Source organism: Juglans regia, chromosome 12 (genome assembly GCF_001411555.2).
Source record: "Juglans regia cultivar Chandler chromosome 12, Walnut 2.0, whole genome shotgun sequence".
Classification (NCBI taxonomy): domain Eukaryota; kingdom Viridiplantae; phylum Streptophyta; class Magnoliopsida; order Fagales; family Juglandaceae; genus Juglans; species Juglans regia.
Window position 1 is genome coordinate 3,390,970 of NC_049912.1, and position 25,331 is coordinate 3,416,300.

General features: G+C 36.0%; 1 protein-coding gene across 5 annotated transcripts in view; it reads right to left on the bottom strand.

The window, feature by feature from the left end:
- The window catches only part of LOC108998280 (ethylene-responsive transcription factor-like protein At4g13040), a 28,792-nt gene extending 18,064 nt beyond the window's left edge, over window positions 1–10,728 (bottom strand). The window contains exons 1-6 of one of the 5 annotated variants that reach the window (XM_018974797.2): window positions 10,422–10,719; window positions 9,261–9,405; window positions 8,526–8,657; window positions 8,167–8,294; window positions 3,010–3,085; window positions 831–1,011 (exon numbers count right to left, since the gene is read on the bottom strand). In XM_018974797.2, the coding sequence (XP_018830342.1) occupies window positions 831–1,011; window positions 3,010–3,085; window positions 8,167–8,294; window positions 8,526–8,568 (428 nt within the window). In that variant the 5' untranslated portion in view covers window positions 8,569–8,657; window positions 9,261–9,405; window positions 10,422–10,719. Of the gene's footprint in view, window positions 1–830; window positions 1,012–3,009; window positions 3,086–8,166; window positions 8,295–8,525; window positions 8,658–9,207; window positions 9,406–10,025; window positions 10,058–10,421 lie in introns of those variants that run through there. The other 4 variants (XM_018974798.2, XM_018974796.2, XM_018974800.2 and 1 more) reach the window with 4 other exon arrangements.
- Window positions 10,729–25,331: the final 14,603 nt, after the last annotated feature.

The following is a 25,331-nucleotide window of genomic DNA, read 5'->3' on the forward strand; positions in this document are numbered from 1 at the left end:
ATGAATATGTGTTCATGTTATGAAAGTTCTGAGAAATGAAAGAATGAAAATAAAGTAAGATAGTGAATGAAAGGTTTCCGAAGGATTTCATTTTGGCAGTATGATGATGATGTGACAATCCCAGAGAAAATTGATGGATGTGAGAGCTACACTAAAAAAATTGAGTAAGTGCGGTCCACTGGGATGTTTTCACTCCACAAGTGGCTCCCCTTGTGGCTACAAGCAGTGGGGCTGGTGCACAACCTAGGTACACAAGGGTTAATATTTGTGAGGCATTAAGATTTTAAAGACAAGGGTTTGACATTGTGCTTGGAATGTGAAAAGTGTATACAGATGATTTTAAATAAAACCTAATTGACCACATTTTACATTAAGAAGTGCTACTTACTAAGTCTTGACTCATTTTTTATTTTGTCTTTTAAAATTATCAGGGCAAAGATTAAAATGAACCTGCAGGCCAGAGTCAGTCGAGGAGACATTGACCTAGTGAAGATTGAGTGTTTATCACATGAACTATCAGCATTTTGTTTAAGATTACTGTATGACATTATGTTTCTCCTTAATTTTGATATATCCAAATTATTACATTTGACATCTCAAGGTCCAATAAATAATTCTATCTTGTTTTAAAATATCTACAGTTTAAGAACTCTTATTACCTGCTGCTATGGAAAGTAACAAAGTACCGTTACTAATTTTATCAGGAGGGGTGTTACAGGGAGTTGGTTCCAAAAATCTTGTTTTGCATAATCTCAGTGTTACTTTTAACACTAAAAAATTTTGTAAATAACAATTGTTCGTATAAACAAAGGTGAAGTTCAAAGTACTACCTATCATACAAACGAGCAGCCTCTTCTTGTGAACCAACAGTTCCGAGGTGAATTTGTTTCTTATCTACTTTTATTGCTGCCTGCCATTTCATATTTTTGAAATACACACCTCTCATCAGACATGGTTCTTGGTTTTGAAAATTCTTTCTCCTGTGTCGCTTTCTGCGTTTTATTGGTGGTCCTATGAATAGAAAAACAGAGAGGAACACAAGTCAAATTTCCGAGCAGCCAAGAACTACCAATATTTTGCACTCAAAAGATCAAATAAGAAACATCTAACTATATATTAATCATTTATACTTTAAAAGAAATGAAATGCAATCTCCATGAGAGTCGTAGCATGTATTCCATTCTAAAAAATACAAGTTTTTTTATGAGATATAGACTAAAATACAATTAAAAGTATAAACTGAAGGATGAAAGACACATACATCCGAATACTACAAAGTAGTATATCAATGGAACCAATTAAAACAGGAAAATCTCCCATAGATCAAGAATATGCACCCGCTAAAACACTCTTCCATACCAAAAACCTAGATCCAAAAATTTCAACATGGTGTCTGCTGTCTTTTAAGACATCAATGACCAAACTATATAATTAGACATTGACTTCTTTGCCTCGAAATTCTCACTTTGCACTCAATTTATATGAAGTACATGATAAAATTGGGTCCTCAACATTGTGTTGTCTTCCACTCAAAACAGAGGATCTCATTTAAAGGAAATAAAAACTATTGAAGCAGCTCCTGTGAGACCGTAGAGAGGAGCAAATAGATCAGATCTCATAAGACACTATGATGCACAAGGTGAATGAAAAACTCAGTCACACACATGTGCCATGTACAAAATTGGATCTTTCAGTGCATGATTTCTCAATGTTAGCTCTTCAAATTAAACAGTTTTTCATCCCTACAAGTAGTAGAATCTCCAGAACTACGACACATCATTATGAAGTAATTTCGGAAAAACAGAAAAATTAGTTTACTGCAAGTTAAATTAAGAGGAATCAGTTCAGGAAAAACACTTCAGCATGTTCCAGAGAATTGATATGGAGAGAACAAACAGATTCCAGCTGGGATGATTTCATGACCAACTAATCTAATGGAACTGACTAAGTTTATAACGGATATCTGCTAAAACTACAGATAAATACATAAAATAACGTCAATTTACAGTAAGACCAGTAGAAGATTAGAATGATGACTTAAGAGGAAAGGACTAGTTTCAGAGAGTTTTTTAAATTTGTTAACATTTATGATATTTTATATGTAGAAGATTTTTTTTTTTTTATCAGTAAATAATATTTTATTGATCATAAGGATAGGCAAAAGCCCAAGCCCAAGTAGAAGACTCTTACTTTGACTTTACTGCAAAGTTTAAAACTTTATATCATGAAGGTACAGGTATTCTCATTCTTGAGGTCATAGTCCCCTAAATCAGGTTGTTGAGTCGGTTTTACATGATCTTTAACAATAGCACAAAATATGGGAGTTCAATCTTGAAGCATATATAGAGGACATTGGTGCCTAACACAGCAAGAGCGAGCGAGCAAAAGCCACAAGAGGTTTACAGATTATACCCAGTTTACTCACAAGGATACTATCCAGGATTTACTGAGGGGGAAAATTGAACAAGAACACATGACTCAGGAAAGATTGATAGAACAGTTTGTACTGATGCCCAGAAAAGAAAATTGGGGGTTTAGATCTTTTTTAAATTTCTGATAGAAGCATTGTTCAAACACCAAATACAATATAAGATAGTATATAACTGTCTTTAATAGACCAAGGGTATTTTGAAGACTTGAAGGGGAGAAGGTTTCACATAAAGGCACTCAAACCATAGTGCCAATTTCGTCATCTTGTTCTATGAGAACTCTATCACGTTCCTTGTTCCTTAATTCTATTATTTTTGTCTCAGGTCCTTCTAGTAAGCATTCCCCAGCATACAAGAGGCAAGTTATTTTAAAATTAGAAAAAGAAAATGTTTTGTGCGTGTCTCTGTAAGGTATACAGCAATTATGAGTCTATGGCCATCTACTAAATTATCAAACAGATACTGGACAAAAAACACAAAATATATCCAATCTTTGAAGCGATGGCTGAACAAATTTAAGTCCACTCTGATTTACTTAACTCAAGCATATTTAGGGCAGATAAGTGTTAAAACAACAAACCTGCTTCTGGTTGAATGGGCTGCTCTTTTGATGAGCTTGAACCAGATTCATTTGATGATTTAGGCCCTAGTTTATTCTGGGAAACATTGAATAGCTCAAAAGGTAAGTTTAAAGTATATAATAGTATTATATATTATGCAAACAGCTGACTAGTTAGCCATTGTATCGATAAAGCATAGAATCTAATGCCCTGAGTTCTGCAAGGCATTGATCGAAAATTATATATGTTGGGATATATACCCATTGTATGTCAAATAAACCTACCACATAAAACATGGAATGACTGATTAGGATAAGCATTTTGTAATTCCCTTTTCCTATACAAAAAGAGTCGTGCACTACTACGACCGCTCATCATGAATTGCCTCCATGGGATAGGAGGGTAGTGGAGATTTTGGAGGGGAATGTATAGGGGAGTTTTCGGAGGCCTGTCATTTTAGAAAATGTAGAAGACGGTTTTGAATGGGCTTTTGCTGGTATTTATGGCCCTACTGTACTGTGGACAGCAGTAGAAGATTGTTGTGAAATGAGATTGCTGGTTTAATTAGTTGGTGGGATGTGCCTTAGTGTGTTGGAGGGGGATTTCAACGTAACTCATTTTCCGAGTGAGAGATCGTCGGATTCTAGTTTTACCTCGGCAATGAGGGAGCTCTCTAAATTCATTTTCGAGGCTGATTTTGTTGACTTACCTCTTGCGGGGGGTGCCTTTACGTGGTCCAATAATAGGACCTGGTCTTGTTTGGACAGGTTTTTGGTATCTCCTTCGTGGGAATCTCACTTCACTAAGGTGTACCAGAAGCGTTTGTCTAGAATTTGTTCGGACCATTTCCCTATTCTCTTGGATTGTGGTGGTATTCACGGAAGTCATAGATATTTTAAGTTTGAGAATATGTAGCTGTTGGCTGGTGGTTTCAAGATGTTGAAACAACAGTGGACTTCCTACCAATTGTGTGGTACCCCTAGTTTCATATTGGCTGGTAAGTTTTAAAGGCTTTGCAGAAGGATTTGAAGGAATGGAATAAGCAAGTCTTTGGGAATGTGGATAGACATAAGGAGTCCCTTATTGAGGAATTGCAGGGATTGGAGAGTCAGGCAGAGGATAGCATTCTTTTGGAAGATGAGATTTTGAGGAAAAGGTCTATTGGGTCTGAACTAGAGAAGGTGATTTTGATGGATGAGATATCGTGGAGGCAGAAATCAAGGGCCCTATGGTTTATAAGAAGGGGATAAATGTACAAAGTTTTTTCACAGGGTGGCAAACTCTCATCGGATAAACAATGCTATCAAATTGATTGAGGTTGATGGTGCTGTTTTTTCTTATCAGACTGAAATTAAGGAGCATATTTGCAATTTCTACGAGAATCTCATTATGGAGCAGCACAATTGGAGGCCAAAACTGGATGGTTTAGAGTTTGATAGTATTGATCCTTTGAGTACTCAATGGCTTGAGCGACCTTTCAACGAGAACAAAGTTCTTACTGTGGTAAGAGGGATGGTCAAAGATAAGGCTCCTAGTCCGGATGGTTTTACCATGGCTTTCTTTCAAGATTGTTGGGACATTATGAGGGAGGATGTGATTAAAGTGTTTCAAGAATTATTCTTTTTCAGTAAGTTTGAAATAGTTACTTTTATTGCACTTATCCCAAAAAGGGCGGGAGCTTTTTATGTGGAGGATTTTCGTCCCATTAGTCTAGTTAATGGGGTTCATAAAATTATTTCTGAAGTTTTGGCCTATCGATTGAGTAATGTCATGGAGATGATTGTTTCGAAATCTCAGAATGCGTTTGTTAGAGGGAAGCAAATTTTGGATTCCACTTTAATTGCAAATGAATGTCTGGATAGTAGAATTAAATCGGGTGAGCATGGTATTTTATGTAAGTTTGACATGGAGAAGGCTTATGATTACGTCAATTGGAATTTTTTGTTTTCTCTTCTAAGGAAATGTCGTTTTGGGGGGAGGTGGTGTGGTTGGATCAAACATTGTGTTTCGACTGCTCGTTTCTCAATTTTAGTGAATGGCTCTCCTGAGGGATTTTTTAATAGTTATCGTGGTTTGAGACAAGGGACCCGTTGTCTCCCTTTCTTTTTGTCATCATGATGGATGCTCTTAGTCCTATGTTGGGGGCTACAGTTGGCGGTGGTTTGTTGTCAGGTTTCAAGGTGGGAGGGCCTCAAGACGACTTGGTTACAATTTCTCATCTTTTGTTTGCAGATGATACTCTGTTGTTTAGTGATGTGAATCCAGGTCATGTGCAAACTCTGCAAGCGCTTCTGCTTTGTTTTGAGGTTGTGTCGGACCTTAAGGTAAATCTAGGAAAGTTTGAGATGGTACCAGTGGGCCAAGTGAGAAATATGAGTAGGTTGGCAAGTATTCTAGATTGTCAGGTTTCCTCTTTGCCGATTAGATACCATGGGCTTCCTTTGGGGGCTATGTTCAAGGCAAGTACTGTTTGGGATGGGGTGTTGAAGAAGGTAGAGAGAAGGTTGGCGAGATGGAAGAGGTTGTATTTGTCAAAAGGAGGAAAAGACCCTTATCAAAAGTACTTTGTCTAACCCTCCTACATCTTTTCTATCCTTATTTCCCATTCCAATTAGTGTGGCAAATCGGTTGGAGAAGTTATTTCGAGACTTTTTGTGGGGAGAAAGCTAAGTTTTATTAGGTTAGTTGGGATAAGATTTGTACTCCTTTGTCGTGTGGTGGGTTGGGGTTTAGGAAGTTGAGTTCTTTTTGGGAAGTGGTTGTGGCGATATCATCAGGATTGCAATTCATTGTGGAGATCTATGGTTGATTCTAAATATCGAAGTGTTTGGGGGGAGGGTGGGGTGGAGTTCTAATGAGGTAAGAGGTACTTATGGTGTAGGTGTGTGGAAAGAAAAATATTAGGAGTGGTTCGGATGTTTTTGAAAAACATGTCATCTTCGTGGTTGGTGATGGCTCCCGAATTCGTTTTTGGCACGATCCTTGGTGTGGTGGTAGGGCTCTTTGTGCTGTATTTCCAGATCTCTTTCGTATTTCTCAAAATCCAATGCTTCTGTGGCTGAGATTTTGGATTGTTCTAGTGGCTCATCCCATTGGAATGTTCTGTTTTCTAGAGTTGTGAATGATTGGGAAATGGGGGCAGTTTCTGAATTGTTTAGTTTATTGTATGCTACCCAGCTTGGACGGGATGTGAGGGATAAGATGGTCTGGATGCACACTGGTAACAAGAAGTTTTCAGTTCGTTCTTTGTATAAGACATTGTCTAGGCCGAATGGGTTCACTCTTTTCCTTCGAAGAGTAAGGTGCCTTCAAAGGTTGTGTTCTTTGGCTGGTCTGCTTCTTTAGGGAGGATTTTGACGTTGGATAATCTCAGGAAAGTGTGGATTAATTGTTTTGGATTGATGTTTCTTATGCAAGAAATCTGGTGAATTGGTGGATCATTTATTATTACATCGTGAAGTGACTAGGTTGTTATGGTATGAAGTGTTCAATAGGAGGGTGGTGGATCTTTTTGCTTGCTGGGGAGGTTTAAGAGGTAATGTGCAAATTGCTGTTGTTTGGAATATGATCACTTTATGCCTTGTGTGGTGTATTTGGGTTGAGAGGAATAGTCGATGCTTTGAAGATAAGGAACGCTCAGTGGATGAACTTAAATGTTTTTTCTTTAATGCCTTATTCAGTGGGGTTCGGCTATTGTGTTTAATGGAACTAGTGTCCATGATTTTCTTCTTTCTTTTTCTAGCTCCTGACTTGTAATTAGGTTCAGTTTTTGTATACTTCCTGTGTGGCTTTGCCTTGTTACTTGTCTCTATAAAAGTTTCTTATTCATCAAAAAAGAAATGAATTGCCTCCATTGTCCTACAGTACTTGCTAAAAAAGAACATGAACATTCCACTTGTACCGTGAATCAAAAAAACATTCCAAATCTACCATTGGTTCTTCCAACTCAGAATTATAGATAATCAAAAAAGCATACTGCTATTTACCTTCTGGGTCAAAAGACCTAGGAATCAAGGGCATCAATATCCCAGACCTTTTAAGACTTGACCACTTAAATATCTGTGAGTCCAGCCTATCAAAACATGTTACCTAGATTAAGTTTTTCCACTAAAAACAGAATGTCAGCCCCTCATAGACTTGCCAAGAGCCTGTGGTGGATTTATCATATCCTGAGTCTTGCTTTTCTTGCCAATTTAGTTGGAAAATTTACTACCTTAACTCTGACTTGAAAGAGGAAACCAGTTCATCGTATCATACACATCATGAAAATACAGAAGAGTAAATATGAACAATACTATCTGAATCTTTCCAATCATGGTTCATGAAAAATAAATCCTAGTGATAAAAAAGACCCTCAGTTTCCATTCAGCTACAAATGTCATTGCCGGATAGTTATGATAACTTGGCTACCACTTTAAGTTTGAGAATAGTCACATGATTCTCATGATGATGGTGTTCCATCTTACATTTTTTTCCTTTACTTCCATAGATTTTATATAGGAGATTTCTTCCATATAAATCTCAGAGATTACTTCCATATAAGTTAAGCCAAATAATGTTACCATGACATACACCTAAAGTATGAAAATGTCAACAACGACACCTACGAACCATAATTAAGTTATGTATTTATTAGTGATTCTACATGAATTGGCTGATGTAAATGGGGATAAGTTAATTAGTTAATTCTTTTCTACATTATTTTGGCACATTGCCCAGTCAAAAAATATCTTTATGATAGAAATATAAATAAAGACAATCAACAATGAAGTTTGACCAACCCAGTTGTCAAGTGGCAGAATGAATTATTTTTAACTAAGTAAATGGGGTTAGAGATTGGAGGTTGGAATAACTTACTTGCACAACCCATAAATTTGCTGAAACAAATCATTGAATTTTACAATAACAAAGTAGTGGAATAAAATTACTTTTCAGTGTATAAAATTATTAGGGAGGTACCACCACTACCATTATGTTTGGACAGAATATGCTATGTGCCAAGAATAGAAAGTTGAAACTAAAGGTTGATTCTAAGACATCTTATTAAGACAAACTTTTCAGAAAAAATGTCATGAGTTGCAGAGCACAATATGATGATAGGCACCTATAGGCAAAGCAACAACACCATCAATCCCATATCTGATGCTGATGGTTGAATAAGGAGTAATAATTCTTACCCCCAATAGCTGGTTTACATCAACTGAAGGCCCTGGATGCACTCTGACTGGATTGTTATAATGGGTGGGATTTTCAGCAGCAGTTCCATTAAAAAACCTAGGAAGTGGAGCGATGAAAGAACCTCTCCCTGCAGAGGCCCATTGATTTTGGTAATAAGAAAAGATTCTAGTTCAGCAGAATGTAAATTATCTAGAATCAGAAACATGAAGATAGAGCTGCAGCCTTCATGATAGAAAATGGTGGTAACTACTAATAAAAAAATCGTGCTAATAATCTGAGTTCAGGCAGCAGCCTATATAGGGTCAGTTCAACAGAAGTAATTGATAATTTCAATGTATCGATTTCAGAAATTAATTACCAGAGCATAGTCCCAGAAGCTTGCGTCTTCGTAAGCTCACCATGTTTTGACTAAAAATTTTCAATTAACGTACACCACTTTACTTGGTCGCTTCTCTCACATATCACGGTTATCACCTAGCTCCTTGGATCACTAAAACAAGAGCACTTATAATGAAGGTACACATATAACAGAGAGTCAAAGTAAAAAATTACAACTATTAATAAAGACATTTTTTTATAAGTACAACTATTAATAAAGACTTAACCTATTATATACACAATTTGAAACCATTCCAAAAGAGATGATAGCAACTTCTAAGCACTTGTATATGCTAAGGATGACAAATAAATGAAACTAAATACAGAATGCTCAGACACAAATATAGAGAACAGCGTCATTTGAATACAACTGCTGTTGCTCATGGAGAACATTATGAAGTTTGCGACAAGAGGCATCCTTCTATTATCATTATGTGTATATAATTTTTTTTTTTTAAAAAAAAAAAAAAGAACTTCCAACTGAAGGATAACTTCCACTAGCAGACAACCTCTTATAAAAATCTATGATTTCATATGTGTTTCGTGTCTGAAGGATGACTTCCACTAGCAGACAGCATATTATAAAAGTTCATGATTTCATTTATGTTTCATGCCTGATCATCAATAAAATGGAAACTCCACATCAGCACAATTTGCTATACCAGCAGTATCAGTTCATTGATGATTTGCCTACTTCCAAAGTTAAGCTCAATACCATCGACATAGCCTCAAGGAGAATCTAAATGAATCAATACTGGAAGGAGTATTTGTTCTTTGACAAGTAAGATTATGGTTATGGGTTGGCACAGCCTACACCCACTGCTTGCTATGGGCTTTTCCACATGCGCGCAAAAACAAAACTGGAAAAGGAAAAAAGAAAATCTTGTAAGGCAACGGTTACACATTTGATGGGCGTATTGTTATCCAAACTCTGAAAAAATATGAGTAAAGACTAAGGGAAAGGTCTGAGAAATGAGTGTATATGATCAGGGGGATAACAGATCACCGTGTATTGAAATCATCTTGAAGTTAATATCAACTACCACCACGCAAATACATCTTGACAGGCTACAAAGGACAGGCTGAAAATTAATATTTATGGCAACTAGAAATTTCCAACACCCAGGATATATCTCATCAATCACACTAGAACAGGAACACGTTGATAAAATAACAAACAATAATTTCCTCTTGATATTTCACTAAGAGCCAAGCTTGACTTCGATTTATATGCATTTAAGGGGAAATAATGCGATTGATCCTGACTACGAATACAATCTATACACAAATAGAATGAATTCAAACCAATGCGAACACCAAAAATCTCCCATGGAAACGGGTCAATCTTCTTTTAAAGCTGATGAAATTGGTATGTCAATCGCAAGCTTGAAGAAGGGTGGCATAACATAAACCCCACAAATAATTTGTTTTTAAAAGAAAAAAAAAACCACCGAGAAGTAATATATTGAAGTTTGCATACATTAATCGCAAAACAGCCGTCATGCTAAATAGGATTAGAGTCCAGAGAAACCAACGCAAACACCAAAAAGACTTCCTTAGTAGGATTTACTATTCTCTGTCCTGGGAAACAAAGTCAACACGACCAACCTACCACCTTTCTTGAAGGGGTTAATAGCAAAGACAAACCCAATTACCCACACACAAAACAAAGTCCAAAATGAGGTTTGTACGAAACAAAACAGAAAAATCAAGAAACCCAGAGAGCCGACAAGAGATACAGAAAACTTGACTGCCGTGAAGGACGTCAACGCAGAATGCTCATGACCAAAGACCAGCTGACAAGTCAAGCATGGACTACCTAAAAGTAAGAACAAGAACCAAAGCCAAAAGGAATAGAGGCAGGCATTGTTTGTACCTGAAGAGGCAAAGAAGGCGGCGGTTGTGGGAGCCGGAGGAGAATCGAAGAGGTGGTTGGTGAGAAATCTGTTGCAAAGTGGCAAAGGGATTTAGGATTTAGGAAGGAAAGGTGGTGAGTGTGCAAGAGACGGGGAGAGAGAAAGAGAGATTATGTAAATGGGTTTGTGGCTCATGCATCTACCACCTTTTGTTTTTATGTCTCTCTTCTTCTCATTATATGGAGAGAGGAGGGTGGTGGTGGGGGTGGTTTAATGGTGTGGAGAGAGGAACTTAGTAGTTTTGGGGAGAGAGAGAGAGTGAAGGATGAATAAGAGAGTAGGACAACGTATATTATACGATGTTTGATATTACTATGATGTAGTTTGGTTGGGTTTCCCCGTGCTGCCCTTTCCAAGCTTTGGAAATACATCGTGAGAAGGGCGGCTTTTAATTTAACTTCGGGGACAATTCCGAATTCTAATCCTAAAAAGTATCTAACAAAGTGACAGATTTGATATACTACATTGTATTCTAAAGTTCTTTATTTTCACATAAGATAAGATAAATTGAAATTAAAATTAAAAATTAAATAATATATTATTATAATATATTTTTTTAATATTATTTTTATTTTAAGATTTAAAAAAATTATAATAATTAGATAAAATAAATTAAAAAGAATTATAAAAATAAACATATATATATCAATTTATAAGATGATTTTTTATAGTTCTCTTTAGGGATCTAGCACTTCTATTATGCAATGGCTCTAAATAATGTTAGATAGCTGACATGTTGAAACGTGACCTGAAAAAGATATTTATTTGGAAAACTTATCTCATGTCACTTCAAAATTTTTTATAATTAATTTTATTTTTAAATATTATTTAAATACTAATATTTTTTAATTTAAAATTTTTAACTTTTTCACCTAATCATTATAATTTTTTCAAACTTCTAAATAAAACATAAAAAATAATATAATTTTTTCAAATTTTAAAATAAAAATTATATTAAAAAATTATACTATGATAATATTTAAATTTTATAGTAATTTTATTCGATTTTTTCTCCCTTCTTTTTTTAAATCTAATAAAATATTTTAACTCAAACTATTATCATCTAATTCACCAAGCATCCATTTAACTTTGTTAAGATCTTATTTGCAAATATTATTTATTAGCTTAAAATATATATCGATAGAAGTTTTACATAAAAGAGCCCTAGTGACAACCTATAATACAAAATTTCCAAATTCCAGGGGTAAATTCAAGCAGTCAGGGTCTCGACTAGATATGGGAGGTTTGAATCTTTAAATATAGTGGAGTAAGAAATTCATTTTCAGAAGTGCACGTAATCATTTGATTAAGGTGTGTAGACTTATTCACACCTACAAATATATATTTACTCTATTATAATAAATGGATATCTAATTGTAAATAGTAATTTTTATTATTTTTTCGTTAAATCCGTTAAGTCATGTTTTACCAAATGGCCCATAAAACTTTTGACAATTTGACGTATAACTCCCTAGTAGAATTTAATGAATAATCTTATTTTACCAAAAGATCTTTAAGATCATTGACCATTTGACGTGTAACTTCATTATAGAATTTAATGAAGGATCATGTTTTACCAAAATATCATTAATATTAAATTAATAATATTTTATTATTATATTGCGAGTAAATAGATAATCCAATATGGATACAGATCAATACTTATACTTTACTGAAGTTTAGATTTTTTTTTAATCATTATTTTTTATCTTTCTTTAACCTTATATTTCTTTTTCAAGACAAATAAGTTACTGATTTTTTTACTTTTATATTTAAATCATTATATCAGGTGCATCCCGAGATTAACGTACCCGGAGTCGTTCCTAGTATGTGTATATATAGACATATATATATATATATATATATATGAGAGTAAATGATTTTTCTCCATAAACTATCATATATTTTGACTTCTACAAGACCTTGTTTTAAAATTTACATGGCAATATGTCTATGAAAATGACATAATTATCCGTGATACGAGTATTTTTCGTTTAAGAGCTTCTATATCATTTTATATATTTTTGTATATATAAGGAGGGTGGGATTTGTTTTTTATATAAAGGGTCCAAGGGATGGGGGGTTTTGAACCCAGGTTTTTTATTTGAATAACTGGATCATATGTCATCAGACCATCAAACTCTTATCTTATATAATTTTATATTTAAGTACGTGTTTGGATTTGAGTTTAGAGGCTTAAACAGTATTTTTAATAGTCTAAAAGTTAAGAAAAAAAATAATATATTTGATAGATTTATAAAAAGTATTTTAAGCACTTAAAAAAATTGAAATTTCACTTTTTTTAAAAGAAGGTATCAGTTTTTTTAAAACAAAAAATCTACTCAACCTTCTACTATCCACACAACCTCCACACTCCACATTATTTTTAATTTTTATTATTTTTTTCTTTTATTAAATATTTATTATATGAATAATGAATAAAAAATTTGAAATAATTTAAAAAGAATAAACTCAAAAAAAAATTTAAAAATTTAAAAAATTTAAAAAAATGTGGAGTGTAGAGTGTGGAGTGTAGTGAAGGTTGTGTAGTAAAACTCTTTTTAAAAAGCTCGTGATCCAGATAATGCTACGTTTTAAAAGAAGGAAAAATATATGCATCTGCCCCACACCGGCACACACTTCACATCACTTTTTTTTTTTTTTTTTTTTTTTAGTGTGTGCCGGTGTGGGGCAGATGCATAGCATTTCCCTTAAAAGAACCATCGTAACTAACTATAAAAGTGTTTTATATGCATGTTCAATAGTGGAACTAGCAGTTGTTTTGGGGAGCCAACTTTTCTACTGACACATTTATATAAAATAAAAAGGAATTATAAAATTATAAAATCGTAACTATATATGAAAATAGATCTTGATAATTAATTTACTATATATTCATAAAAATAAAATTTTAAATAACACAACTTAATATATATTTCAAAATTTTAAAATAATATATTATTTCATAAAATAATATTCATCCATTATTATTTTTATAATGAAATATTTAAAATTTATTTTCTTTATAGAAACTATTAAGTGATTATCTTTCATTTTAGCGTGTAACCTAATTTATCAAATTTCATGTAAAATTTAAATATTTTCGTGTCACATTAAACATATAATGTTATAATTGAGATCTTAAATAAATTTTTTCTTTCTCAACAAAGCCTACAGGATAAAACCTCTCAACTAATTTTCATATATAGATCATAAGCCTTAAATGATTTTGCTTTTATTTTCACTTTAAATTCCATATTAAGAAACCTAATTATATTATATATAAAAAAAAACCTTTGGGATCCATATTAATAAGTTTATTATTTCTCCTAAATTTAGTTTTAATTTAATTTTGGTGAGACCACATCCTTGAAAATAAATAATATATAGAAATTATACAAAATTTTGGAACTATATGAAACAAATTAGAGAGAGGCATTATAGGTATATTGAAATTTTAGACAAATTTAAAGAGCATATGGGGATTATAAGTTTTTGTTGGGGGGGCATTTTCTATATTTATAAAATCGTGAATAAAATCTAGGAGGTATTTTGAATTTTCAAAAAATCTTGGGGACACTACAATTAAAAGTAATGTTAAAATAAGAATCATGGGATTGAATAACTTTGAAACTTCAAAATAAGGTCATTTGCAATAAGTCAAAATTTACAAGAGTAAATAAGAATCGGATGTTAATTTATTAGTTGAAATGTTATTTACTCTATTACTTCTCTCTGATTTTTACATATTTGATGTAACTTGATCTGTGATATATGATATCATAAAAATTTACATTTTATAGCGGGTTTCACTTTTATTTTTAAATGGACTGCACGAGATTTGTATTCGCATTATTCTTCATCGACAAGTTTTGAAAACTAAACTAAATAGTTTATATATATCATTGAACTTTCATAAGAACTAAACAACATATATTATAATATGAACAAATACAAAGCTATTCGTGTTTATATCAATTTATACAAGTATGATTGGAGTTTATACGAGTTGTATCGTTAATAATCAGTCATGGATTTATATATACAAAAAGTCTTATTTAATAAAAGAATCAAGTAGAATATGAGTTTGACCGTGCTTGTTGAGTAATCTTATTTAATCATTTGCAGATTTATTAACAAATATAACTAAAGCTAGTCACAAAGTTTGTGTTGGCTCAAAAGAAGAATAACAATAAGAGTAATAATAATAAAATGTTGTGGTTGGTACATAACTCTAACTTGGTACATTTACATAAGGAAAATTATATAGCCATCGAGAGTTGCATCTAGACACCTTTTTTTTTTTTTTTTTTTTTATACTTAATGATTAAAGAAGTATTTTTTAATTATGTTATGATTTTTATTTTTTTAACCGTCTAAGACAATTAATAAGATATATGAAAAAAAGATTATAAAAAACAAAACAAAAAAAACAACACACCTATCGGGAGACATTTTCTCGAGATATTTTATCGGTAGTTGTAGTGCCACTCTTTACATAAATATGGTGGATGGAACTCATCTGCCATATTGTCCCTCACATGCAAGAAAGAGCATGATCTAATAATGGCTAAGCTAATATAAAGTTTTAGGGTGACTCTACAACTACGACTAGAGCTCCCGCTAGTTCATTTTATTTTTTTATTTTTATATTATTTTTTACGCTTCTAATTTTTTTTAAAAATATATAATATTATTAAAAAAAACTTATGATTAAGTAAAAAAATAGTAAAAATAAAAAAACCCGGCTGAGGCTCGCAGCGTTTTCCAAAGTTTTAAGCAAGACAAAGACTACCTTAAATAAACAAACTCATCATTTCATAAATCTTCTGGTTTTAACTTGAAGCTACTAGAGGACAATATTGCCCTTTCATGAGTGCCACGAGACCTTCTGCAAATTTAATTTAATTATCAAAGTAAAAAAGGGCAATGTTGTCATTTAAGAGAAGCCCCCATTCAACTAGATAGGAAAGACCAAATTTACTTGGCAAAAAAGGATACGAATTAGATGACTAATTTTATATTTTGTTTGGAAAGGGTGAGGGACAGATTGGGGATTCCTGGAGTTGTGGAGGGTGAGACAAAAGGAGCGGATAAAATGACTGTTTAGTCATTAGTGTGAGTTGGTTGGTAGTAGCAACTAGCAAGCGATGGGGCACCGACGAAAGGGTGATTGGGTGGGGGGCGGCCTTTCATAATCCAGATGGGCCAGCCCTAACCCTATTTAACACCCTTTCTCGGAAGGTATATTACATTAAATTCCCATCTTCTGGACAAAATTAATGTCAAATGCAACCCTTCATAGTTAGGTTGATGGCTACATTACATTTTTACCTTTGACATTTATGATGGTTAGGTTGTGTTTTGGGGGAAAGGTTGGCTTCCCTATGATTGATGCATGTCTCTTTTGCTTTGCCTGATGGTATTCTTATGACTAACGCTGGTAGTAGACTTGAAATTGCGTTATTAGCTCTACCGGATGTGAAAAACACAAACATGTAACTTTTGCGTAAAATATCCTTGGTTGTGCAGCGGGATACGTGCATTTGAGACCCTTTATTATTTTTTGAGAAATGATATTTGCAGTTATGAGTATACAAGTGACGTGCAGTCGTTTTGAAAAAAATAAATAAATATAGGATCCACATGAAAATAAATTAATTTTTTAATAATAGATTCTATTCTTTTTCAAAGTAACTGCATAGCGTTTACGTATTCCACGATTGTATGTAGCATTACTCTTTTTAAATTGTTCTTTGTGCTCGAAACAAAGCCATTGTTTACTTTTCCTCTTGTTTCTTTTTGTCACAAGTTTAAGTGTGAGTTTCTTGGTCCTCATGGACGGTGACAACACCACCTCTACAACACAAATACCATTAGCTCTCACTACATCTCTTGCTACTCAAACTCTGAAACTAGAGATAGCTACTCAAACTCTGAAACTAGAGATAGTATCGGAAAAACGACTCTGGTGATGAAAAAGAACTTAAAATCTCTATCATTAGGTTGTTGTGGTTAAGTTGACAGGTGTGTTTGACAAGAGCTAGCGTTGGGTTTTTCAAAATGAACTTCTTATTTTTAGGTTCAGTTTTATGCATTAATTCATTACTGATCTTTAAGTTATCATATCCACTGTTTTATTTCTTGCGGTAATGCATTTCAAATTGATCTATTTGTGATGTATTTTTTTAATTTTTCATCTATAAGAGAATTATTATTATTCTGTACATGTCGGTCTTATAACAAGTGGAGCAATGCATGTTATATTATGATTTCAATATAATGAGCTCTAAACATTTTATTTGTTATGTGTTCCATAATTTCATTTTTTTTGTTTCTTTCATCTAGGTAAAATATAGTAGCGCTTTCAACTGGGCATATGTGCCTTGCATGTACGTAGAGTCCTTATAGTCTGTTTGTGTGTGTGTGTGTGTGTGTGAGAGAGAGAGAGATTCATTATGAAATAGTTGTTTTAAATTTGTTTTCGTGTGCCATACTTAATTACATCTTAGTTCAAGAAAATAGAAACAGAAAATTAACAAAATTTGATAATCCTATTATATCAAAGAAAATGAAAGCTAAAGTTTTGTCTCTTGACTTACAAATTAATATAAAACAATCACAATGAACACATAAATTAATGTAAAAAATATTCTCCCTTTTCTCTCTAGGAAAAGGGGTGGAGCGAGGTAGAGTGAGGAAGTGTGAGGCAGTTATAACAGAATTTTAAAGATTCTGTGGTGGTCCCAGGGGCGGAAAGGAGTGTGCTACGGTGGTAGCAAGCAAGGAAGAAAATTTTGTAGTGGCTGAGTGGTGTTGATGTAGCTCATCGTATGCATATGAATACGATGGAGGAAATGGAAGGGAAATGGGAAAGGCTGAGACTAACTGAGGAGGAAGACAAGGTGTTTGCAGCGGATGTTAGCATCCTGAATGCCTTGGAAGATAGAGGGGATAGAAGTCTGATGGGGAGGGTGATGACGAAGAGGAGTGTAGGGAAATGGGTTCTAGAATCAACTATGGCAAAAGTCTGGTGGATATCTCGACCTGCTTCCTTCAGGGAGGTTAGGCCCAATGTATTTGTAATAACCTTTGCTTCTCAGACCGATAAATGGAGGGTGTGGGAAGGGAAGCCTTGGCTATTCGATAATTGCCTAATTGCACTTAACTTGTATGATGGATTGACTCAGCCTGCTGAAATATCTTTTGCTATAGAAAGGTTCTGGGTTCAGCTCCATGACCTTCCTTTGGCTTGTATGAATGAGGAGTGAGGGAAGGAAATTGGAGGAGTAATAGGCAAGGTAGTTGGGGTTGATACAAATGAGGATGGCTGTGGTTGGGGACAATACTTGAGGATTCGTGTGGAAGTGGATCTGCTAAAGGCCTTGGTGAGAGGGAGAAGGATTTCTGTAAAAGGGAAGTGCTGTTGGATTCCCTTTAAATATGAAAAACTCCCTAGAATCTGTTTTGATTGTGGGAGGATTACTCACTCTGGAAGTAGGTGTGAAAAGAGGGATGAAGAGACTATGAAAAAACAAGGGGGCGATGGTCAATTTGGCCCTTGGCTTAGGGCAGATCCTCCAGGGAAGAGATTTGCTGGGCAAAAATCCAAAACAAGGTCAGAAGGATCTGCTAGGGGGCAGGTGCCTGTGCAAGATTGTACAGGGATGGAAAAGGAACCAGCTCCTAACAAGTTCTCTGATGAGTTTTACAGTGAGGAGGGTAGAAGTATGGATGATGGTGAGGGATTGAGAGTGGATAAAGGGGATGGGATGGGAGGAGTGAGTAAATTAGAGGGTGAAGGAGTTGATGACTCAGTCTCTGGGGATTCTCAGCAACTTGTCTCTAGCCAGATGAAGGATCCTCCCTCTCAATCTATTTCTATGAAAGGGAGTGAAGGGGAGGGGGAGGGTGACCCTGTAGAAATAGTTCTCTATACTGAGGAGGGTACAAATCTTGAGCAGGGTGGAAAGGGTGGGGGGAAAATGGAAGAGGAGGGCAAGGGATAAAGGGGTGTCTCAGGATCCTTTGTTGGTCTTAGTGAACTTAAAACGTGGAAGGGAGGATGGAAAGGAAGGTGAAATGAAGGGGGCAGAGTGAAGAAGTGTAGGAAAGGGATTGAGGTAGATGGAATCAAGGATATAGTGGCGGTGGTTGTTGAACAGCCCCGCCAAATACCATGAAAATTTTAAGTTGGAACTGCCGAGGGCTTGGGAACCCTCGGACAATTCAGGACCTTTGCTGTTTAGTGAAAGAAAAGAGACCCAATTTTGTCTTCTTAATGGAGACAAAAATGCATAAAGGAAATATTGATTGGCTGAAGAGAAAGATTGGTATGGCTAGCTGTTTTGTGGTGGATGCTGTAGGTAGAGGAGGTGGACTAATGTTGTGTTGGGAGCATGATGTAGAGGCTGAGATTTTTAACTTTTCTTAGAGGCACATAAACTGCTGGATTACAGATCCAATTACAAAAGTGAGATGGTTGTTTACTGGCTTTTATGGCCATCCTGATTTGCAAAAAAGAAAGGAAGTATGAAGAATGTTGGCTTCTTTCAAACCTAGAAAAGGGAATGGATGGAGTGTTATGGGGGATTTTAATGAGATAACCACTCATGATGAGAAGGAAGGTGGTAGACTAAGGGGAGAAAGTCAGATGGACCAGTTCAGGGACATGCTAGAGGAGAGTGAGCTACATGATATGGGATGGTTGGGTGATAAATATACATGGGGCAACAGGCATTCAGATGCTACTTTTACTAAGGAGCGTTTGGATAGGGCAGTGGCAAATTCAAGGTGGTTTGAACTTTTCTCAAATAAGTTTCTTGAAGTCCTACCAGCAAGGTGCTCTGATCATAGGCCCATCTTATTGTGCTTTGATAGGATGGCAGGGAAAGAAAGTAACAAGAAGAAGAGGTTTAAATATGAAGCTTCTTGGGCACTGGAGGAGGATTGTGGTAGGGTGATTGCTTCTGAGTGGGGAAAAGAAAGGTCTGGATGTAATTCCACTTCATTGGTGCAGGTCTTGTTATCTAATTGCAGTACAGCTCTAAGTAGTTGGAGTTATAAGGTTCATAAAGGGAGAGGTAAGGAGCTTAAATTGAAAATAGAGGTTTTAAAAAAACTACAAGCTGAGGAGAGTGGTGAGAATGTGGAGGAGTTGAAAAGGGTTCAAGAAGAGGTGGGGTTACTTTTGGATCAAGAAGACTTAAAATGGAAACAAAGGGCAAAGAAGAATTGGTATAAATTAGGTGACAGAAATACCAAGTTCTTCCATGCATGTGCTAACCAGAGAAGAATGAGAAATTCAATTACTCAGGTCCAAGCTAGTCAAAATAGGTTGGTTAAGGATTTTGCAGAGATTGAAAAGGTGTTTCACAGTTTTTTTGAGTCTCTTTATAAGACCTCTGAACCAACTATAGTCAAGATCGAGGACTGTATTCAGTACATGGAGCCAAAAGTTTATGCTGAGATGAATGAGAGGATGTGTTTGCCTTTTACAAGGGAGGAAGAGGAAGTTGCTTTGAAAATGATGGGGCCTCTAAAGTCCCCTGGACCTGATGGGTATGGAGCATGTTTCTTTCAACAACACTGGAGCATTGTGGGAGATAAGGTTTCTGCAGCAGTGCTAGAATGCTTGAATGGTGGTATCATTCCTCAATCTCTTAACTACACTTACATTGCTTTAATTCCTAAGGTCAATAAGCCTATGTTGGTTAGTGAATATAGGCCAATAAGCCTCTGTAATGTCGTGTATAAATTATGTTCCAAAGTTATTGCTAATAGGCTCAAGATTGTGCTTCTTTGTATTATTGCTCCTAATCAAAGTGCTTTCCTTCCGGGAAGACTTATCTCTGATAATGTGATGGTAGCCTATGAAGTGCTCCATACAATGAAGATAAGGCTGAAAGGTAAGAGTGGAAGCATGGCATTAAAGCTGGATATGTCCAAGGCATATGACAGAATAGAGTGGAAATTTCTAGAGGTTGTTCTAAGGAGATTGGGTTTTGATGGGAAATGGGTCCAACTGGTAATGAGCTGTCTAAGTTCAGTAACATACTCAGTGTTATTGAATGGGAAACCAGGGGAAAGGGTATATCCTTCTAGAGGCCTAAGGCAGGGAGACCCTATTTCTCCCTACCTTTTCATCTTGTGTGTTGAAGGCCTAAGTTCCATGCTTAACTCTGCTGACCAAAGGGGTGATATTAGAGGAGTTTCCGTGGCTAGAGGTGGAATGAGAGTTAATCATCTGCTTTTTGCAAATGATTGTGTATTGTTTGGAAGGGCAACAAGGGAAGAATGGAGGAGGTTAAACTTAATCCTAAAAGTGTATGAAGAGGCTTCAGGGCAGGTTCTGAACAAGGAAAAATCTTATTTGTTCTTCTGCACAAATACTAATGAAGGTGAAAAAATGAGCATTCTTCTTGAAGCAGGAGGTGTTGTGTATGGCAACTATGAAAAATACTTAGGCCTTCCTGCCATGGTGGGTAAGGCTAAGTATAAAACTTTTAGAGGTGTTAAAGAAAAGGTGTGGAAGAAGATTGACTCTTGGAAGAACAACTTCTTGTCTCAGACAGGAAAGGAGGTCCTTATTAAGGCTGTTCTGCAGGCAATACCATCATACACTATGGGAGTTTTTAAGTTACCAATGACACTTTGTAAGGAACTAAATTCTTTGTATTCAAGATTTTGGTGGGGACACAACGACAACTCAAGGAAGCTTCACTAATGGAGTTGGGAGAAGTTAGGAATGCAGAAGGCTAATGGTGGGATGGGATTTAGAGACATAGAGAGTTTTAATGTGGCTATGCTTGCCAAGCAAGGTTGGCGCCTTCTTACAAATCCTTCATCTCTTGTTGCCAGGATCTATAGAGATAAGTATTTCAGAAATTCTGTGTTCTTAAAAGCAAAAATTGGTTTAAATCCCTCATTCATTTGGAGGAGTGTGTTATCTGCTAGAGACTTATTGAAAAAGGGTCTCCAATGGAGGGTGGGCAATGGGAAGGACATTAAGATTTGGGGAGAAAAGTGGCTGCCAACTCCTACTTCTAAGTGTGTTCAGTCTCCTGTGAATATGCTATGGGAGGAAGAGAGGGTGGATAAATTGATTGATGTCCATACCAAGACATGGGATGAGAAGCTTATTAGAGACTTGTTTTCAGTTGAAGAAGCAGAAACAATCCTTAGAATCCCTCTAAGCAGAATGAGGGCTATAGATAAGCAATTTTGGAGCTATACAAAAGATGGCTTATTTACTGTCAGGAGTGCTTATCACCTCGATAAAATAAGGAAAAGAAGAAGGAAAGGGGAAGTTTCATGAAGTGATCAATGTACTGCTGTGTGGAAGTCTATATGGGCTCTAGAAGTTCCTGCAGTTGTTAAGTTGTTCCTTTGGAAATCTGCAAATGATATTCTTCCTACAAAGAGTAATCTGTTCAAAAAGAAGGTGGGGGAATGTCCTTTATGTCCAATTTGTAAAAGGCATGAAGAATCAGTGATGCACATCCTTTGGAGTTGCCCCTCTACAGTAGATGTCTGGGCTGAATCTATCAGTCCTGTTCAGAAATGGGTGACAGATGAATATGATTTTATGGATTTATGGGCAAAGCTGATGACCAGATTAAAGAAGGAAGATTTGGAATGGATGGCTACAACAATGCGCAGGATCTGGTTGAGAAGAAACAACCTTCTTTTCAACAATAAATTCTACTGTCCAAAGAGCTTAATTCAGATGTCTAGTGAGGGATTGGAGGATTATAAGGCTGCACAACTAATTCCTAGTAGTAGGACAGTCTCTGGTGTTTTGGATGGATCAAAGAATAAATGGAAAAGACCACATCCTGGAATGGTTAAGGCTAACTGGGATGCTAGTCTTGATCTACATGCCAAGAAAATGGGGGTAGGGATTTGTATTAGAGACGAGGAAGCTAAGGTGTTGGTTTCTGCCTGTGATGTGAAGGCACATGTGGACAATCCGGCACTTGCAGAGTGCATGGCTTTGTGGAAGGCTTCGGTTATTTGCAAGGAGCTTGCACTGTCAAAAGTTTATTTTGAAGGGGATGCAGCTGTTGTCATCAATGCAATTAGAAAGGATGGTGAAGATCAATCGTGGATGGGGCATATCATAGAAGACATTAAACAGATAATCACAGAGAGGGAGGACTGGACAGTGAATTTTGTTCCTCGAGAGGGCAATAATATTGCTCATTTGTTAGCTAAACATGCTTTAGTTTTAGGGGAGGAGAGAGTATGGATGGAAGAGGGACCTTATGTTATTTCTAATGCATTGTTGTAGGACAAATTTTGTAATGTTTCTGGTTGATTGAATACAAGTTGAGGCGGCACAATGTTAGTGTGCCGTTCCCCTTTCAAAAAAAAAAAAATATATATATATATATATATATATATAAAACAATCACTTGTGTTTGTATCCCATCAATAGTCATGTGAAATATAGAAAGATATATACACTTGGATGAGTCTGACATAAAATTTACTTTGTGTAAGTTTGGGCAAGGTCCTTGAAAAAAGCAAGATGTATAATTTTTTTACTTTCAGTTATTTTTTCTAACAAGCTTGCACATCCTGAACTAGGGGAGGCCGACGGGGCCTCGCCCCTACCTTGGTGGGCTAGCAGCCTCATCTATCGAATGCGAGAGGCAAGGTACCCTGCCAGCATCTGGGCAGACTGATGGGGGTGGGCGATAGGAAGGGGTTGGGTCCTGTCCTATTTTCTCCCATCCCAAAATTATATACACGTGCGTGCACACACACATACTAATATAAAAAGACGCCATGTTAGGAATACCCAATAGGGTTAGGTGGCGGGGCTCCACTCCTCACCGTCAACTGCCTTGCCCCCGACTAGGCGACGCGAGTAACTCTTCCAACCCATGCGGGGGGATGGGAGGGGGGTGGGCTAGGTCCAGCCAAAACTTATATATATATATATATATATGTCGTTGGTAATTCTTTTTTTTTAAGAAAAAAAAAAGAACTCCAAAACGGCATCGTTTTGTAGGGTGTTTAAGTTTAGGGTCCCCATAGTCAGTTCTCTCTTCCCCCTCTCTCTCTCTCTTTCCTCTTTGCACTGCTGTTGTCTCTCTTTCTCGCAGTCGCCGTGGCCACACGGCCTACGTCCTCTTCTTCTCTCTTCCTCCCTCTCTTTCTCTCTCTCTCCTTCCTCTCTGGCAATGCTGCGAGAATCAGATGACGTTTAGTTTTTTTTTAGCACCTCTAATACCCAAAACGACATCGTTTTACTATAACACTAAAATCCCCACTCCCACTCTCCCATAACTATCTCTCTCTCTCTCAGAAACTTGAATCTCACCCCTCACTCTCGACCGAAATATCCTCAGTCGTCGCACCCTCTCTCTTACGAAGCACCCTCACCAATCTCTCTCTTCTATGTAGTACGTTCTGTAAGTATCATCGATCCCTCCTACGGATTGTGTCTTGATATTTGGATTTGGAGGATGGAATTGTGATTTGTGTATTGTGGAGATTTATGTGATTCTTCTTGAGTATCTAGGGGTTCGATCTAAACCCCTAAATTAATTTCGAATTTTGGATTAAACAATTGTTAGGGGTTTCAAAATTTAGGAGTTTCAATTTTAAAACCCCTGAATTAATTTTGAAATATGTTTTGGGGGTCTCAATATTGAAACCCCTAAATTATATTTGAGGTTTTAATATTGAACTAATGTGTAATTGATTTTCATGATTTTATAAAATTGTGTTGTGATTTTTGTATCATGCCATCATGTTAGGTTTTTGTCAATTAACTGGTATGGATAATGAGATGCACCCAACTACTAGCCTTAGTGCTAGATCTTCTGACGCTACTGACCACCTACCACTACCACTACCCCTACCCCTGACCCTATACCCACGGGCCCACCAAGTAAGAAACCAGTTTCAATTGTGTGGTCTCACTTCATCAAAATACAGGATGGTAACCCTAATAACCCCCAAGGTAAGTGTAAGCAATCACAAGGGTGAAACTATTGGGAAGGCATTGGAGGCTGCAATAGATGAGTAAGGTTGAAGCAAGCTGTGATGGTAACGGTTGACAATGCATCTTCTAAAAATACCTCTTCAAGGTATCTTAAAAATAAGTTTAAAGATGACAATAAGATAATTATGGGTGGTGATTGTTTACATGTGAGATGTGTTGCAAGGGTTAGAATTGCGGTGAGATTTGTGACCGATGTTTTGAAATATGTGTATGATTCGGTTGTAAGGGTTATAACTATGGTGAGGTTTGTGAGATCCTCATCGGCACGGCTTGATAAACTCAAGGTTGGTGTAAGGGCTGCAGGTATTGAATGCAATAAAGGGTTATGTATTGATATTCCTACAAGATGGAACTAAACCTTCTTGATGTTAGAGACGGCCCAAGAGTTTAAAAAGATCTTTAAATTATTGGGTGAGGAAGACATACTATATGTCAACCATTTTAGTGATGAAGGAGGATTGAGCAAGCCTAATGATGATGATGATTGGGTGGTTGTTGAGATTTTTGTAGAATTTTTTACTAGGTCACAACCGCCATTTATGGCTCTTTAACGTTACATCCAATGAGTTTTGTCAGCAAGTATGTCAGGTGAAAAAGAATAGATGAAATGTGCGAGAGTGACCAAACACGATTGCGGGAAATGGCAATGAGCATGCGTGCAAGTATGACAAGTATTGTGGGATTTAAGTAAGCTAAATATTTTTCTATATGTGGCTATTGTTCTTAACCCCCAGTACAAAATTGATGGCATGGTATATGGATTGTCATTGGTGAATGGGAAGGCATGGGCGGATCATATTGCGGTAAGAGTTAGGGAAGCTCTTAAAATATTGTTTGATGAGTTTGCCGCACT